This window comes from Martes martes (genome assembly GCF_963455335.1).
Source record: "Martes martes genome assembly, chromosome: 2".
Taxonomy (NCBI): Eukaryota; Metazoa; Chordata; class Mammalia; order Carnivora; family Mustelidae; genus Martes; species Martes martes.
This window is the reverse complement of record NC_137889.1, coordinates 134,376,949-134,396,998: the sequence shown is the minus strand read 5'-3', so window position 1 is coordinate 134,396,998 and position 20,050 is coordinate 134,376,949. Positions and strand designations below refer to the sequence as shown.

At 37.3% G+C, this 20,050-nt stretch overlaps 1 protein-coding gene across 1 annotated transcript in view; it reads left to right on the top strand.

Annotated features, from left to right (window-relative positions):
• SLC7A11 (solute carrier family 7 member 11) overlaps positions 1–20,050 on the top strand; it is a gene marked incomplete at its 5' end in the record, with an annotated part of 75,438 nt that overhangs the window by 41,028 nt on the left and 14,360 nt on the right. The window contains 4 exons of the mRNA XM_080797078.1: positions 14,944–15,067; positions 16,979–17,082; positions 17,940–18,036; positions 19,584–19,733. Coding sequence (XP_080653204.1) covers positions 14,944–15,067; positions 16,979–17,082; positions 17,940–18,036; positions 19,584–19,733 — 475 coding nt within the window. The remainder of the gene's footprint in view (positions 1–14,943; positions 15,068–16,978; positions 17,083–17,939; positions 18,037–19,583; positions 19,734–20,050) is intronic.

Here is a 20,050-nt window from a genome sequence, read left to right as displayed (position 1 = left end):
TGACCTTGAGAAAATATATCACAAAGCCTGAGATTTTTGAGTTGGGAGAGAAGCAGCCATCAAATTTTCTATCCCTTTCATTGTAAAGATAAAGAATCGAAGCCAGAGAGATAGATTAATTTGTCTATGTTTATGTTTGTTTATATTTAAATACTGATCCCTTTCTTGTCCTCTTTTCAAACACTTAGTGTTGTCGAATACAAATCTAAGAGTGATGGATATGGCAAGATTTTAGCTTTGAAATTAGCTGGGGGAAGAATGTAATCATTAGGAGTGACCTGAATGTTATTTGAGAATGGAACAAAACTGCTTTTAAAAATGTGTAAAAGCATTAACATTTGCCTGCATTCGACTTTCTAAAGCTGTTTTTCAAACACATAATGAAAGGGGGCCTAGGCTAGCTGAATTAAATAATCTATTCCAGGTTGTTTATTGAAGGTCATTTGGTTATATGATTAAAAAAGAAACTTTATGATGAGGAAATGCTGAAATTCTAGGATATTGTAAGGAAATAGTTTCTTTTTATTTTCTCTAAGATTTTTACTGACATGCTGATTCTCAAAATAGTTCTGATATCTCTTTGGGGGGCAATATTTAATTTTTCTATATTGATATTATCAAACAATCAAGATCTCACTTGCATATTCTGGCCTGAGGCAAGCAAAAGAGAAATTGGTATAGAAGACACGATTAATTTTGTTTTGAGCCAGAAAACGACAAAAGAAATGAGGGAGATAGATTGTAAGAAGAGTTTATGCTTCTAAACTACTGATTTGTAGCTGCTCAGGGTCTGGTGGAGGAAAGGTTAAATGTGTTTTAAATGTACGTAAGTATTTCACTATTTGATCCTCTTCTTGCCATGGCCTCTGGCCAAGGAGAGGTGATCAGTGGCAAATGCTCGGAGAAGACAACTGCAAATTGAACTCCGAGATGTCCCTCTCTGGTAACACGGAGCCCTTTGTCTTTTTGTGGAGCCACAACCTGAACTCTGAACTGCGTGAGGGAGACAGTGTCAGCCTGGGCATGGAGGTGTTTTCCAACTGTCGAGTTTCTGATGCAAGTCTGACGAGGCAGAACCACAGTTTCCTGTTCTCCAAAAGACAGGGCTGCTTCTGCTCCTGTAGTTACCATTTTGAAGGCATCTCCCTGCAGACTTCCCTTCACCTCTTGAGCCTGGCCTCCCCCGCTCCCCAGCTCAGATCCGGGGGCTCCTGGGAGCACAAGACATCCTGACGATCTCCTTCTCCTATTTCTCCGAACAGACACCTCTTGTTGGAGCCGTTTTTAAATGGCTAGGGTGCAAATTTCCACCTAGCAGTTATGGTCAAACGATCTATTTAATCAAGTTATAGAAATGAAAACTTCTTTCTGTGTTTTCTATACCCTGCTTGAGAAAGTAAAACTTTATGATTTTCATACTATTTTCATAAACAGTATGGGGTCTTTCTCCCTTTTATTTTAATAATAGTAGATAATCAGTTTTAAAATACCAAAAACTATGTGGAAGAAAATGAAAATCACCTGTTATCTCATAATCACATCACATAGAAGTCCTTTTTCTATCTTGATGTTTTGCTTTTCTCCCCTCTGTATGTAATGTGCCTCTGTTTGTGCTTTGCACGTATGTATTGTGTTATATTACTTGAGATAAATGTACATATGCACTTTCCTTCATCACTCTGGCATTACATTATGGGTTTACTTGTTTATGTATTATCTGTTTCCCCTGCGAGGCCCGGACCTCCATCTGTGTCATTCATTGCTCTGTGCCCAACAGCTTGAAGGCACCGGGAAGTCCGTCCTGCCATCCCGATTTGTTGGATCTCAAGCTCAGCTCTAGCGCTTTTGATTCATCAGGATCTATGCTGCTTTTTTCATTTAACATCATTTCATTAGATTTTCATAGATCTTGTGAATTTTAGCAAACACCGTTATAATGGTGGGTAGGTATGCCAGTGTTTACTCATTTTTCTGTTAGTCGTGGAAAATGTTTCCAATTTCTTTTAGTGTAATAATGCTGTGTTATACATTTAATAGATAAATCTTTGTACATATTCAATTATTTTCTTAGGAAGATTGCTGGATCAAAATTACTATGTCAAATGCAATAAACTTTTAGAAAGTATCCCTTTGTATTACCAAGATACTTTCCAAAGCATGTACATTGGTTTCCTCACTCAATAGCAATAGTTAAGAATATTTAATCAGCATTGAGTGTCATTATTTACAAAAATCTTTGTTAATTGAAAAGCAAAGGTCATACCTTATTGTTTTAAATTGCATTTTTAAAAATCACATATGAAGCTTAATATTTCCCCCATGTTTAGTAGCTGGATGTGGTTGACATTTTGGGGCATGAATATTTGTGATTCAACAGAATTCTTTGAATAGTATGGATACTAATTATTATACTGGTTGCCAAATTCTGTCACAGTTTTTCATGCAACTAAGTTTTCTTAATGATTCAGTTCATAGAACTTTGAATTTATATATCATAATTTAAGTAGTTAACTAAGTTTACTACATTTAAATATAAGTTTTTAAGCTATTTCTGTGAATTGGTTTTCTATTATAAATCTTTTTGCAACATCACTCATATTTTTTGTTTGTTTGTTTTTTCCTGATTTCTTTTTGACACTAAGCTTTTTCACTTATCTGGAATGGATTTCTTTTAGCATGATATAATGTAGGCTTTTGATTCCCCCTGCAATTTTTCAATATCTCTGCATTTAACAGTCATATTATCCCTTAGTTTATTATATTTACTTACTTAGCTTATAATGCTAACTCATAAATTATGACAGTTGTTGTATATTGTTTTTATGTTATATACTAAGTTGTATTTCGAGGTAATTTATTCTACTTGACTTATCTTTCTATTGATATGTCAGCCAATTACTATATAATTTTTATTGAAAGTTTTAATGCTCTTTCTTAGCTGGACAGAAAGATGGCCTTACTTGCTACTTTTTCTCTCTGAATAAATCAATATTCAGTATAACATATTTGTACAAAAGCAGTTTCTACTCTTGGCTTTTCATGAATAGGAAGAAAACCTGTATAATGCTTGGAAATTTAAGACTCAGTTTTTCAAATTATCTTGGTAGTATTATCTTACAGTATAATCTTCCCTGTATATAAAGATATATTCTACATGTATGGCTAAATCCTTTATAGTCCAAACATTTCTTTTCCTGTATCCTACAGTTAATTATTGACTTGTTTTCTTCTCTTTCTTCTTCCACATTTTGGGAAAATACTAATTAAAGTAACCTACAAGGTACCTGTCAGGGATATTAGTCTCACTCTTTTCCCCTTTGCGCCTTTCTTTTTTAATCCCTGAACTCTACTAATGGAGCTCCTTTTATAGTGATATTTTATTTCCCAGAATATTTTTTTAACAAAACAGCAAATGTCAAAATATTAATGGAAATAGCAATGGAAACATGCAAAAAAATTTCCTCATGATCCTTATAATTGTTGAAACTGCCCTGTAAGATATTAAACATAAACGAAGTTAATTATTTTATATATGTATTTATATATTATGTATATTATATTGTATTATATTTGAACCAGTTGAATTTATATTCCTGAGAAAAAATCCTTTACCACATAGGTTATAAATATGGTAATAAACACAGTTCCTAAGCAAACATACATTAGAAAGAATAAGATACATTTTTTCCTTGACATCTTTCTTATCTCTGAACCAAGTATCTGTTGGAAAATATTGGAGTCAAAGTTTTAGACATCTTTTAGGTGTTTACTCCTTTTTTTTTTTTTACAGAACGAGAATGGCAATGTTGGAATATTTTATTGCCAGCCTCTGTTTTCTTATGGTGGTTCCCATTCACTTGGTATATTCTAAATTTATGTGTCAAATTCAACACAAAAGCACAATTGCATTGCTCTCTGAAGTCCAACAGCCAACCAGGAAGCTCAGTGTTTTGACCAGGACTGTGAGTTGGCTGCCGTAGTATATTTAGAAATGAGTCTTCCTTGAGCCCCTTTGCCTTCCTCATTGACATCAGCTCAGTCTGTCCATTTCCATTGGCTGCTTCATCTTGATTGCGAGGTCTGATCCCTCCCAAGGTTCCAACACCCTGTTGGTTTGTTCTGCTGACACCCCACTGATGGCTGCCAGCTGAGTGTGCCGTGCTGTGTTTGTGTTTTATGGGGAAGTGTTCATGTGTGGCTGCTGTGCTTGATATTAAATTGGAGATGAACTTCAGGAGGTTTCCTGCTTTTTATTAAAAATGATTTTGGCTAGGGGCTGTGTTATCCTGTTCGTAAATTAGGTGTTCTCCGAGATTTAATGATTTAGAATTCTCATGAGGTTTTGGTGGAATAAACATTTCTTTTCTCTGTTAAGGCTGCCTCTTAACTTTTTTATTTCCTTTTTCCTCTTCACTTCCATTTATTTATTCCATTTATTTCCATTTATTTATTTCCATTCACTTCCATTCATTTCGTTTCATTCCATTCATTCCATTCACTTCCATTTATTTTTTTAAAGTCTTCTCTTGGTAGGTTTGTGCAGTTCTATCTCATGGCTGTGAAAATAGCATAAAAGAAAGTCAAAATGATAGCTTCGTTTGGTTAAAGTAATTTAAATTTGGTAACTTTTATGAGTCCTCCCATTCCTATTGTAAACAAGTTTCTATTTTAAAAATTTCTTAAATCCTATGCTGTATCTTCCAAAATAGTTCTCTTCTCTCCCTATTTTAATGAACCACATGTCCTAGAAATAAAAGATTGATTAAAAAAAAAGAAGAAGAAAAAGAAGAAGCCAAGGAAGCTGGGAACTCTTTCCATATGTGGTTACAAGCTAAATGAAAAGCAGAGGTATCTTTGAGGGTAACAAGGAGTCCTGTCAGTTCCTCTCAAAAATGTTTGCACTACAGATTTAAAGGAAACACTTTGAGGGCACTTTACAATGCTCAGTGAATGGCCTTAAGTCCTTTGTAAAATTAGGCCAGTATGAATAGATGGAGATTACAAGTGATAATAGTACTACAAATGTCCTCCTAAAATTCAGATGATTTGTAAAAATGTATTTACAATAAAGTTTTCATAAAAGCTGAGGCATAAAATATAGTGACTTGCAAAGACATTTCATGAGTGTCTGTGATAAAATGGTCTTATAAGGTGGCCTTCCAGAGTTCTGACCTGATTTACGGATATCATTTTAGAATCTGGAAGAATGGACAAACCACTTTTCCTTTAAGTGGTCTGTAGTAATGATCAATATTTTCAGCCAGGGTGACACTTTGAAGTTGCAATGATAGAAGGTGCTTTGATGTGCTGGTATTCCTGGCTGAGGATAGAATCATAATCTCCAGAGCCCAGGAGAAGAGATTGTAAAGTCGGCGGTATCCTATTCTTTCCTCCAAACAACAGAACAAAGCAATGGCAGGCATTTCCTTAGAATGCTCTGGTACATGAGCGAGGGCTCTATTGAGTTTTTAAAATATTCTGTTGAACAATCTTTACGGATTAGCTTTATTTGCTAAAGTGGTTGAATAATAAACTTTCAGGTAAAATGGACTTTAGACTCTATTCACTCAATACCCTTTAAAAAAATAGAGATTTACTTACTTATTCGAGAGAGAGAGAGAGCGCACACATGTGCAAGTTTGTGTGTTCATAAGTCAAGGGAGGGCAGAGGGAGAGAATCTCAAACAGACTCCCTGCTGAGCATGGAGCCTGACTTAGAGCTCAGTCTCAGGGCCCATGAGATCATGACCTGAACCAAAACCAAGAGTCTGAGGTTCAAATGACCGAGCCACCCAGGTGCCCCAATTCAATACTCTTTTTAGCTGATATGGAAGTTTAAACCTACAGAGATCCAGGTATCTCCTTGAGTCCCTGCAAGTGATCGGAATGTGATTAGACCTAACCTTTGGATTGGGGTCCAGAACATTTTTCAAAACTCCATGAACTGAAGGCAAAATCAAAGGAAAAACTCCAGAGAAAAGATGTTGTGAAAAGATAATTTACAACTGGGATGATATATATATATATATATATATATATATATATATATATATACATACACATACATACACACACACACACACACACACACACACACACCACACTGGTCTATATATTGGTTGTAGGATTTGGGGAAATGGGGCTGAAAGTATAAAGGAAAGGGGGGATTATAAGGTGGGCAAATGTGAGGACTGCTTCTATTTTCCTAGTCCCTCAGCCACTGCACAATATAGTGGACTTAAGAAAACTATTCCTAGAGAGAGGTTTGCCTAAGAATCCTTGTAGTCTAAAAAATGACATTAGTAAATATAAACTACAACACAAAAGCTTATTGTTCAGAGGGTTTAACTTCTGAGCCAAAAGATAAAAGATCACAAAATTTCCATTTCTGCTGCGAGTAGTAATCTCTGTGAATTGACAGCCTGCAGAGAGGAGCGGGACGGCTTGCAGGAAATTCTGCCATTCTCTGGGCCTTTGTGACCTTTTCGGGGAACTGTTCCAATCAGGAGTCTTCATCATCACTTTCTTGACAATGACCTATTACCTCTCTCAACTGGGAGGGTACTTGGCCCATCAACTCTATGTCTTCTCATCGTTGCCTTTCTCTACTGCTTCATCAGCCTGCTGTGTCATGTTCTCATGTGGATTTACCACTTACTGAAGCCGGCCATAGTTCTTGGATCATCTATCAACCTTGTACCCTTCCTACTAAGAATGACCCTATGAGTAAGGAGTATAAATAGGAACTTGTTACAGTAACAAACATTATTTTCAACTTTATAAGGTCAAATATATACAAACATATCTGTATAATCATTCATATATAGCTACTTTATGGAAATAATCCATATATTTTCAAAACTGTACTTTAGGAAGCCAGTATTGGGTCCAAAAAAGAATCTGAAGACATAATTCAACTTGTAGAATATAGAACAGTGATCTTAAAACTAATCGAAATCCTCAGTTGTGTGGCAGAATATCAACACATAAAACAAATAAGAGGGGACGGATATGGTTGGAGTAAGTGAGAACAGGGTGGTCTATAATCTTTCCAGGTGTCCCGTTTCTGTTCCAATTCCCAGAGCACCCAACTGGAAAGTCACTTATCTATATGACCACCTGATACCGATGTGAAATTATTACTAAGGATTAGATTGGTCATTGTTGGTCTGAAATGTCAAAGGCAATTTTTGGTGGTAGGAGCAGTAGTTTATTCATCATGGCTGAATGTCTCCATGTTTATCTGTTCCATTTCTTATCACGTGGCTGATCAGAAATGCGCCTGGACCTGATTTATGCATGTATAGTAGGAGAAATGTTGTCTGTTCCTTCCAAGATAGTGCTTCTGGCCTGAGGGAATTTTGACTCTAATTCTCATTTGCTATGCCAAAGTGGGTATATTTATTTATGTGGCCTTTTCCTGGCATAAAAGTATATTTATTTAACGTTGCATTGTGTTATTGTATGTCCTTGGTCAAAACAAGAAGTGATTGTGCTTTGATCTTTGTTGGATTGGTGGCAATTGTTATAAGTGCAGGAGATTTTATATTTTAAAGTGACAAACAAGGCGATCTATCTTTGCTCTGTTTCTGGGAAGTTTGAATAATGACTAATTTTTACTATTCTCAGATATGAATGTTTTCATTTGGCTTTTGTAATTTGGGACATTGTTTGAAGAATTTTATATCAGATACTGATCCCTTATAAAACAATGTAATATAGGAGACAATTTAATGAGGACCCATTTCAACTCTTATACAAAAGAATTAATTAAAATCTTGATATAATGAGGACTTCCATTCTTTTATTAGTTAGGATAATGCCGAGTTCAACAGTAGACACACTGCAAGTTTTTAATGGTTTTAAACAATCAAAAATTTAATTTTTATATCATGTAACAGTCCAATGTTGGTGTCTCTGGCTAACTGATGGGCCTTCATCCACATGTTAGTTCTGTGACCTAGATTTCTCTCATAGTGTGACTTTGCCTCTCTATAGATCCTTTGCGATTAGCGGTCAGTTAGGCAAAGTGGGTGACGAGGTGGCCCACTTCTTATGCAGCTGGACCTTTAACTGCCACATCAATTGACATCAAGGTTAAGGCACCGTCTCACTTAAATACAAGAGCATCCGGCAAAAGTGGCCTATGTGGGTAGCTCTTCTCAAGAACAATTTGTACTGTGGAGGTACACAATGGTGTGGTAGGTAGTTAATGTTTCAGCCATACATCTGAATTTCAGGGACTCTGTTACAAAGAATGGTTCATTGAGATGTTGCATTTTTTTTGTAGTATTGTAGTGTACATCAGTTCAAATCCTGAGGAAAATAATGAAATTTTAAAAGGCATATCGTAAAAACAGTTTTGCAAAAATAAGAATTGAACATCGGTGTGAAATTTAATTTCTTGTTATTAAAGGATTTTATCTTTTCAGTTATTTAATTGCTAACATTGTTATGGAAACCAATCATGTTTCTATGTGTTCAAACTTGCCTTCTAATATCTTTATCGTTACCCATGGTAAACATGAATAATTGTAATGTATCTGAAAGACATACTCTAAATCTCTAGAAAATGAGAAAACGTGAGATGTAGACCATGTTACTTTTTTCGAATGAAATTCAAGCAAATGAAAATTCACTCTCAAGCTTAATTTTATTTAGTGATGAATTTCAATAGGATAAAAATATAAGTGTTTTTAGGGATTGAATGCTTATACTAATACTTCTAATTGCTTCTCACCCTATGTTTCTGAATTGTAAGTTTCCATTTTAGTTCTTTGTTCTTGGTGTTGCTGTACCTACTTCCCTCCTTACATTTTCCCACAAGCCTCCTTCAGCCCTGCAGTCTTTTAATCTGTGTCTGTTCATTTCTTACATCTCTCTACGGGTCTGTCTGTCTTCTCTTTCTGTTTATGGACTTCTTCATCTGTGGACAATGGAGAATGGTGAGATTTAGATTAGACATCAGTGGTATTGAAATTTAAAATGTTTCAGTGAAAACATCCATAGCCTTGCTGTGATCCTGTAAGGAGCAGAGGGCAGGTGTTTAATGCCTGAAATCAGTGGGATGACTGTGTACCTTTATGTGACAATCTGCTTGTCATATCTCTGCATTCATCCTTGGCCCAGAAATTGTCCTTAAGTTAGATTCTTCCTCTTGCTACATTTTTTTCTTTCAGTGACAGCCCACACATTTCCCTCAACTACTTGCTATGTCTCCTTAAGTGCATTTCTTTTATGTTACTAACAGCCCAATTCCCACTCACCATGGATAACTAGAGATATAGTGATAGCACTAAATGACAATGAGGCAAAATCACTGAAAACACACAAAGGAATTTGTGATTCCAGCCATCTGTAATCTAATTGTTTCAATTCTGGAAAGCGATCAAAAACACTTATTTGTAATTCAATCCCTGCTAGAAATGTCAGAAATCACATAGCCGGGTTGCCTGGGTGGCTCAGTTGGTTAAGCATCTGCCCTCCGCTCAGGTCATGATGGAATCCTGCATCGGGATCCCTGTTCAGAGGGTAGACTGCTCCTCCCTCCCCCACTCTCTCTGCTTGTGTTCCCTTTCTTGCTGTGTCTCTGTCAAATAAATAAATAAAATCTAAAAAAAAGAAAAAAAGAAAAAAGAAAGAAATCACATGGCCAGATAGGATGATTCTGTGCCCAGAGCTCTCTGGGGGATTTGGTATGAGCAAGAGTCAGGGAAAGTATACAAAAATGTATGGGGAAAAAAATCATGTGAATGAAAAATATGGATTGATTTTCTTTAAGATACACTGTTACTTATCTTTTTGTCTATAACACATGACTGAAGTTTGAGGAGTGAGATAAAATTAATTACCAGTGTATAAACAGAGTGATTCAGCAAAAAATTAATTAATTGATTGTTGGGTACAAAAGAGAAATCAAAGAGGTGCTTGAAAGTCATTTCTGTGTCAGAGCTATAGAAAAGCTTTCAAGGTCTTTATAGCGTAATTATAAAGAAAATGTGAAACAAGTATGATTCTAAAAAACTTGGAATCAAGAGGTACTTAATATAATTTTAAATACTTTGTGTTGAGATGAATCACAGTTACATTTCAATTTTATATGAATAAATAGTGGCTAGTTTATTAATAGAAATGAAAAATATTTTGAAAGTTGTCTTACTTTTCTTTTTGCCTCTCACATATTAAGTTTACCATTTTCTTACCCTTCTGAGTCCCTCCATCCCCTGCTCCTTTCTCCTGAATGTCACATACATGTGTTAAAATATTAATGATTTTTAAATAGAAAGTGTGAAGCATCAGTCACTTCCCTTAGAAGATTCTTGAACATAAAAGAACAGGCTTTAACAGAACTGGCTGTCCTCACACCCAGTCCCCCGTCTCAAAGACAACTTTAGATGCCCCAGGATGAGTGAGTTCTGTGGTCCCCATTGTATGTGTGCAACACTGGGGAGTGTGTGGAAATTATTTTCGTTCACACCAATCTTAGAAAATTTTGATCAAGTTATAAAACAATGTTAGGAATATTCTAAATTCAAGTGATGACTCAATGACTCATATGGTTTGAAAATCAGAAATCCCTGAAACCTTCTGATGTCCTCAAATCTCTTCTGGAGAATCAAGCTAGCTTGTGACTCATTCTGTGTTTGCAGCAAGGAGTCTTTCTAGCCAATATAAAGCATTGGAAACAATGGTCATTTCTGATGCTCTATCGTACAGTTTGCAAAGCATATTAAAAAATGCATCCCATGCTGCATTACTTGTAAGTTTATTTGCAATGGCTATTCCGTGCATGGAGAAATACACTTGGCATAAAACGTGTCACATTGTTACATTCAGCCCTCAGGTATTTATATTACTTATACAAAATAAAACACATGTTTGCCAGCTCATGAGAATCCTGGGGACCTTGTCCACGGAGTTAAAGCAGGCACAAAGCAGCCATGATATCATGACAGGATATACGCTGAATGTGGAACTTAGGGCTGGAAGACCAGGCTCAAGTTTCAGCCCTCCCACTTAACTGTTTTTATGACCTTGGCCACATCATTTAACTTTCGGAGTCTTGGTTCCCTTATTTGAAAATGGCGTGAACAGCTTCAGCAACCTCTTGTTTCGTTCAGTTGATGTGAATTTTGTTTGTTATTCATTTATACTCTCTCTCATTCCACAAAGGATTTGGAATGGCATGTGTATATTTGAAGATAAAGTGTATTTGTCAGTGCTTTGTAGATTATACAAATATAAGCTACCAGCCATTACTTTTGGGACCATTTGGATTCCTGGGAAGGTCTATTCCTTAGAATGAAATGCTTTTAAGCAGATGTTGCAGAGACCTCCATTTAATAATTTCAAAGAAAACAAATATTTATCCACGTGTGACATAGACGGGTTATGGGTACCAATTTAAAGTAAGCCCACAGGAAAAGAGGACTATCCAAGACCTTTTGATTGAAACTAAGTGCAGCTAATAATGTGATTGGATTCTCACATACTTAATGGCCTTTAATTGAAAAGACTTTGTATAATGACTAGAGGTCTTAAGGATTAAGTAACTCCTTTTAATACATATGTATTTTGTTAATATAACAAATGTGCACAAACATTCAAAAAAGAGTAGAATTCATAGGTATGGGTCATTTTTATTCAGCTTAAAGACAGTGCTTTTGTTGCACTTAGAATTGGAGGATACCTCACAATAACACAGAGGCTTTGAAATATCAGTGGTCTACTAGTCCCTTTAATTCATTTTATTATCCTGTGCCATTTGCCTTAATCTTGAGTTACTAACCGTGCTTATCTGCCCTCTGCATCTAAAGCCTCCAGAAAGATTGCTCTGGCATGGCCTAATAGCTTTTATCAGCTCACCCAGTGGCTCTTAAGCTTTGATGCTTGAAACCCAGGAGTTAACCACATGGTACCAAGCCCTTCTGAACACGTCAACTGCTTTCCTCGGTAATTGATTGCTGTTTATGCCAAGGTGGCCACAAACTCTTCTCCTTCTTCCCTTAGTCGGAGTGAATGGGACCTGGGGACAAAAGATAGTGGCTCTTTTACCACACCCCTTTCAATTCTCATGGCTTAATTTACTTAGAGAGGAATTCCTGGGCATGTTACAAATTGTAACGAGGTTGGACCCTTTCTCATTTTGGTCTTGTATTTTAAGCTCCTTTGATTTTTTTTCCTCTAGTATCTGTATAGTATATCTGGCTGATGATAAAATTGTTAATAACCTGTACATTTCCGCTTCTCTGACAAACATGCCTGTTCTTCCTCCTTTCCTGCAAAAACTGTCTAGGGAAATTTACAAAGTGAGCTTCTGTTGTCTTTTAAATCTAAAAAAACAAAACAAAACAAAACAAAAAACCCCTTTTCTAAAAATTAAAACTTTTGAAAACACTCACTTGACATTACAGTTCATGTCACACAGAAAAATGATAAAAATCATGGAATAACTCTTTTTCCTCCTTTATAGTAAATAAAACTGCATTTTCAGTGACTAAATGAGAAATACAGTCTTGCTAGGAGATTTGCAGTAAGCATATTCAACAGTTATGATTTCTCTGAAAATCAGGAGTTGAGAGATTGAGGATCCACATGCATGAAAGGGAGAGAGAGAGAGAGAGAGAGAGAGAGAGAACGCTTTCATGGTTAAAATGCTGTGACTTCCTCGAGGATCGATCCGCTGACTTCTGAGTTCCCATTTACCAGTTGTATATCCTTAAACAGCTATTTAGACTCTCTAAGACTTCATTTCCTCACATATAAGATGGCGATGATGCTCCTAACTCACAGCATTTTCCAAAGATTAAATGAGGCAAATATGGAAAGTACCTAATAAAATATCCGGCACATAATGGCCACCATGTAAATGGGAGCAGCTATTTGCTATAGTTTTTGTCATTGACAAATGGAGAAAAAAAAGTTGGATTTTTTTTAGGATTCCTTCTGCTAAAATCAATTTAGAAAACTTCCCTCAGACGTACCATAATCTTGAAGCAGGAGGCGGGGAGGTCTCCTTGGAAGAGCTGAGCGGAGGCTGGAGTGTGCCGGGAGGGCCACAGCCCACAATTCAGACTGACTTGTCCCTGCTAATTTGCAGCACTGTACGATGTGACAGGACTACCTGTCCCGGACAGGTTGGTTGCTTCACTGCACTTAACAATGTCACCTCAGTTTTTATTAACAGAAACTTTACACTTCTTAATCCTGAATCCTTGCAAGGAATAGAGACTCTCTCTCTCCCCCTCTCCCTCTCTGCTTCTCTCCTCCAGAGAAGGAGCTTAACACACCATTTGGGATGTTACAAAAACAGAAAAGATTCAAGTTTAAAATAATACTGTGAGTGGTTGAAAAGCTGCACATATACCTTCATGTTTGCCTTCTTAGCCCTTTGCATTTACATCTTGTCTTTCTTTCAGAGAAACAGAATTCATCTTTAATATGCCTTACACCACTCATTCCTTTGTATTTAATTGGCCCGGTGATTTCCTGTCCTTAAATTTAGCATTTATCAATCACAACTAGCAATGCATGCTATGTTGTTAACAGAAAATTCCACAGGACCCTCTTTACACTGGGGAAGGGGAACATCTGCTACTTTTATATTAGAATGCCAGGATTTAGAGGTCGATGTGTTTCCCCATCAAGGCTTAAGGCTTTGGGGATCAGGGGAAGTGTCAGGCTCCAAGCAGCATAATGAATGGCAGTTGCTGACTGGCTAGGTTTGCCCGTTCTCAACAGGGGATAGTGCTGTTCAGCATAATGAGCTGGGACTTCGTGTCTTAAACATACCCAGCTTGGGGAGTGAGGCAGGCTATGCCTCCCCCCCCCCACACCTCCCAGTTCTGAACTGTATTTTCATCTTGGAAGAAATGATATTGAGGTCTTCATTAGTGGCACCCAGCAGGGTTAAGGCTCCATGAGGGCCGATAAGCTGTATGGCTAAAAAACCCATCAGCCTTTGTGCGGGGAGCTGAAGGTTTAAGTTGCTTGAACTGGAAAGAGTCTGAAGAGGTGATTATGTTAAGCAAGTAATGTGTATCGGTAACATGGAATCAAATTATTAGGGTCAGTAACTCCTGGCTTTCCCGGTGCATTAAATGAAGACATAACATTGCATTTGTGCCCAGTACTTGTGGCTGCCACAGAGTGTCAGCACAGTCCGGTCATATGTACTTCACAGCATGTCACCTCTAATTTCATGGGATTATCTGCACTGTTGCTTTAATAGATACTCATGATCTTGAGCTTCCTTTGAACTCACAGCAGGGCAGTGCAAAGTCATTATTGCGAGCCCTTCTGTGCTTTTTGTGTTATATATAAAATTATCATTACTATCATTTGGAATGGTAGATACATCTTGCTCTCACACATTCAGAAATGTACAACTTATTTGCTGATAAGGGAAGTTACTGAAGGGGAAAAGCTGAATGTGAAAGACTTTCCTGGGGTTTAGGATTAGAAAGGTGTCGAGGCAGTAAATTAGTATTAGAAAGGTATATGGGCCATGGTTCTCAAAGTTTGGGTCCCTGGCCAGCTGCAGCTCAATTGCAGAGGAACTTGTTAGAAATGCAAATCCCACTGAGTCAGAAACTCTGAGATGGGATCAACTAACTGTGTTTCAACAAGCCCTCTAGGTGATGCATGATCAAGTGTGAGAAACACTGTATAGCATTAATGGAACACAAGAATAGGACGGACCCAGGTGTTCTGTGGGTAGAGCAGCAGACAAGACAAATGAAGTATCTGGTCCCATGACCTTATTAAATTACAAAGGACTCTGTAGTACTTCATCCTGATAAAATATGCATACCCAACAGAGCCTATAATTATCATACATACTATTTTATTCTTTGTTTGAATTAGCCTGTTATCGGATCATCTTTGCTGTCAGAGAATGACTAACAAAAGATGACTAATAAACAATTCCTTTGTGCGTTTCAGAAACATCCCCCTTGCCATATGTATATCCATGGCCATCGTCACCATTGGCTATGTGCTAACAAATGTGGCCTACTTTACGACCATTAGTGCCGAGGAGCTGTTGCTTTCAAATGCAGTGGCGGTGGTAAGTCCAAGTTGGAAAAATGCCAGTTTGAATTTAGGCTAATGAGTTGATGCAATTTCATAGTAGTTCCCTCCAGCAGCGAGTGTTTTGAAATTCAGTAATTTTTTCTTGACCTGAATGATCATGAGCATTTAAAACATTTAGGGCACACCTTGGCATACTCCATTTAACCAATGCAGCCCAAATCCTATATGATTTCTCTGCATTGTTCATTTTGTGTAAAACATTTCCCCATATTCTTGCTTGAAAACACATTTTCATGTGTGCATATTGAATGGAAGATAGTGTTCTTCCAACATGACTTTCAGGATAGGTGGGCAGTTCCTGACTTTAAATGAAGGTATTTTTTGGTATGTAAATTGTAATTTATTCTGTACCCTTTCCTGTTTGTAAACTTTTCAAATGCTAACTTAAAGTCTTTTTTTTTTCCTAAAGTACCATTTAAGAATTTCCAAGGGATGACTGTATATATTTGTTTGTTCTAGTATATTTTTTGAATACCAGTAATGGGATATTATTAATTTTTGGAGATATTGAGTTATTCAAAGTTAAACAGATGTCATTGCTATAGCACTTATCAGAATATTAAGGATACTAGTGTGCAATTTAGCTCTGTAAGAAGTGGATACTCATAATTTTATAGCATTTTCCAAAATTTATTTGACTTCAGGACCGTGTTTGCTCTCAAAGTTCATGTTATCGGACTGTTATTCTGTGACACATACTTTTTTTTTTTTTTTTGTATAAAAACTTAGCTGGTAAGAGGGCATTTATTTATGACCTCATAACAATGAAGGGTGAAAAAATAACTTCCCATCACTAGATGTCAGTTCTTTTTAAAATAGTCACTATTACCTCATATTGGCAATACCCACGGGGAACAAATTATCTCATTTCATGTGAACCTATGTACGTGTCCACTGTATTAAAAAAAGACTTTGCCACTGCTATAATTTCTACCAGAAACCCAGTGTCCAGAGCTTGCTGATGTCAGGTCAGTCATCTCATCTTAGTAGACAAAGGGCAGCATTTACTCTGTGAGCGTAATGTGGTCCATTAATTACACAGCACCAGCTGCATCAAGGACAACTCAAAGAATCCCACGTAGTTTTTTTGTGTGTGTGTGGTTTTTTTTTTTAAATACATCCTTTAAGGAAATTTGCAGTGTTGCCTATGCCGTGGCATAAAAGGAAATTCCAGAAGTTTTGTTGTTTATCTTTCGTATTTTCTGTGGCTTGCTTTTCCCAGACTTGTATTTGTATTCTAGCCTCTTTATAGGAAGCCACAGAAGGAACTGGCAAGTACCTGAGAGGGAGGAAGGGACTCAATAAACAGACATTCAGCTACTGTGATTATTTGGAGCAAAAGATTTTCAGAACTGCTCGTGTATGCAGTATAAATGATTGAGTCATCAGTTATGTCTCACTGGTACTTCTTCTGTGTCATAACAGGAGGGCTGGTGTAAGAAACAAGTATCTGTGATACTTCTCGGTGGACATTTGTATTTCACTATCAAAATGTGGCTTTCCAAGCTAAAGGGAAGGCATTTTGCAGAAGGATTTCTGTCTCCAATAGGAGAACTTCTGAACTGAGCTTTTTCTACTTAACAGAATCAGAGAATGTGGATACCACAGTTGATAAAGATTCAATAAATGGATCGTTGCTTTTTGAAAGTGGAGAGAAGGTGCTTGTTTAGACCTTTGCCCATAGTTTTGCAAGAAGCAATGTCATGGTACTTGCTTTTGATTATTGTCTAAGAAGTTAGTCTGACCCTAACCAAAAAGAAGAATTATAAAACATACACGTATCAGCAGGCTAAAAGAAAGTCATAGAGCGAGTTTGGCCTAAATTGCTTCATTTTATTCCACTTTCTGGCAGAGCATTAATTTGCTTCGTTCTGTCTTTCACTAGACCTTTTCTGAGCGGCTACTGGGAAATTTCTCATTAGCAGTTCCGATCTTTGTTGCCCTCTCCTGCTTTGGCTCCATGAATGGTGGTGTGTTTGCTGTCTCCAGGTGAGTGAGTTCAAGCATTTCCAGAAATGCATTTCTGTGTTTGAGATTGGATGTGATAAGGGTAGGTTTAAAAGAAAAGAAATAGTGCCTCTAAACCTGTTGTTTTTAAAGAGACATGTAAGATTGAAGTCTTGGTCCAAGTAGGAACAGCACATCCCATTCTGCCCATTAGAGGGCACTGCTTGTCTACTCATAGCTCATGCTGCAGCCAGGCGTGGAGCTTTTCTTTTTCTTTTTTCTTTCTTTCTTTCTTTTTTCCTTTTTTTTTTTTTTAATAGTATGTCTACAGAATCTAACAACAGCATTTTATTTCTGGTGATAAAATCTTTCGTTTCTCTAAAGGTGACAAGAAAAAAAGTAGGGTAAGAGACACCAGAAATCACCACCCCATCATCCATATACCTTTTGTTTTGATGCCAAAGTCCCTTTTATTTTAACATAAGATGAAGATCCAATCAGAAAAATGTAAATGATGCATGTACATGGGCATGTCTGTGTGGTACATGTGTGTGTGTATGTGTGCATGTGTTTGTATATTGGGCTGGTTTGGATTGATAGCGCACATACAATCCTAGGAATCCAGAGCTATTTATGTGTAGCGAGAGCCGTGCTGAGTCGGATGTTGTTATTGTTTCTCCTCAAAGAATAAGAGAATACGTTGGCAGATTTTATACAATTTGAAGTCAGATTTCTCTTGATTCTCTGCCTTACCTGAACAGTGAAACGGAAGTAATCACCTCAGAAATGCCAAACCATTTGGTATCGAATTAGATCAAGTTTTCTCGTAGATTTCTAGATTTTTCCCTTTGAAATGATCAATTATACAGTCAATTCCACCCACATTTTTCTCCCATCAGGTTATTCTATGTTGCGTCTCGAGAGGGTCACCTTCCAGAAATCCTCTCCATGATTCATGTCCGCAAGCACACTCCTCTGCCAGCTGTTATTGTTTTGGTAATGCATATTAAAAAGTATACCTAGATATAAGCTTGAATAACAGGTTAGCAAGGAGGATTTCAAAGCAGACATTAGATAGTGCTTTACTTTCTCATTCATTGCTGAACTGGCTCTGTGTGTATCTTGGTGGAGTTTGGGAGGCAGGATATTTTCCATCGCTTCCCTTTATTCAGTATTTCCGATGCATATTTGATGCTATGGGGCAATAACCACACCACTTCTTTTTCGCCTTTGTCGAAATTTGTGAGGTCTAAGGGAAGTGATTACCTAGGCTCCTGTCAGTGACCCAGAGCCGCTCAGGAAACGATATAGAGCAACAAGTCCCAGTTCTGTGTACTGAAAGTGGAGCTAAAAGCCACAGTCCCCAAACACCTAGATGTACATCACAGTATCATAGGCCCCTTATAAGGAAATGCATGCAAAATTAAAGAAAAAAATTGCTTGAAGTCCTAGACAGTGCAGGAATTCCATGATTAAAAGTGAGGTATTTGAGACCAACTCTTAAAGGGAAGAAATAAAAACACCAAAACTGAAATTTGCAGAATTGTTAAAGATTGTAGAGTTTTAGAATTCTTAAAGCAAAGTCTTTGTGAAGCGTGGGATACAAAAAAACTGCATAAGGTATAAAAATCTGATCTAATACCCATTGGCAATGTTATATTCATTTTCACCTACTATTTTTGTAACATTTTTGTCAAATGGACTCTGCTGTCAGGAACACCATAGAATACATTGGACATTTTGTTTCATGCATTTAATCTGTTTCAGAATGTTTCCTTGAAATCTCTTTGTAAAGTCTGCGGACTCTCTGCATGGAATCTGGAAGTTAATGTCACTTGTGGGAACAGAATGTATTATTTGGTGGAGAGGGCTTTCATTTTAAGCCTCTCCTATCAGTCGTGCTGTCCTTGGCGTGTGCAGCTGCAGAGACTTGCTATGCTGATCTCTGAGCTCCATTCTTTTCTGAGGTCTTGAGGGTCACACATGGCCAGCACACGGGGAGAGTAAGTGTGGAGGAAGGAAAGGTTAATATTTTGCATTCAGGGGATGACAGAGTCACCTCGAAGTGGCTGTGTTTCATGCGTGTGCGCAGCCAAGGCCTTGTCAGTAACCATTTACAGAGGGCTCTGCGAATTTTCTAATTGGGTACAGTTTAGATTCTTTGTATTAGCTATTTGCTAATCATCTCAGTCTCTGGGCCTTTAAATTTAAGTCATCGAATAACCTGTGTTTCACTCTTTGAAAACATGCTCTTTTCTCTCAAATGAAAAAACAACTAAGAACTAAACATCTATGTGACATTCCATCTGATTAAGTGGTAATGATGATGACCTTCTCATGCTGTCACTGGTGCATAATGGGGTATAAGAGCAGAATATAGATAGGAAGCTAGTTGAATATAGGTTTTAATCACTGCGGTAGTTTATCAGTATAAATATCATATGAAAAAGATGATCATAATGTGTAGTGATTTGATTGTTTTATCAGCTGTGGTCTCTTTTAACTCACCCAGCCTTGTCTCTCTCCCTCTTGCTTCCCCCTAGCACCCTTTGACGATGATAATGCTCTTCTCTGGGGACCTCTACAGTCTTCTGAATTTCCTCAGTTTTGCCAGGTGGCTTTTTATTGGGCTGGCGGTTGCTGGCCTGATTTATCTTAGATACAAACGCCCCGATATGCATCGTCCTTTCAAGGTAACCTCAGTAATCTTGATGGGTTTACATAAATCTTTCTTCTAATACCTAGTCCTCCCTTTGTCATAACTTGATCATGAGGAGCTTGGGCGGAGGGCAGCCTCCTCTGGAACAAAACGTTTAACTCTTGCAGGTAGTGCCTTCATGTTGAATTTATTTGAGCTTGGAAAAATAATTCATCCTGGCATTTATGTGACGGACCCAACTCTGTATGTCACATCTCTGAAAAGGGGTAGATACACAGGGTATTTGTTATGTTGCTTTTTCTTGGATGTGTCTAATGACCTGATGTGTTCAAAGTGTGGGGTACTTGTATC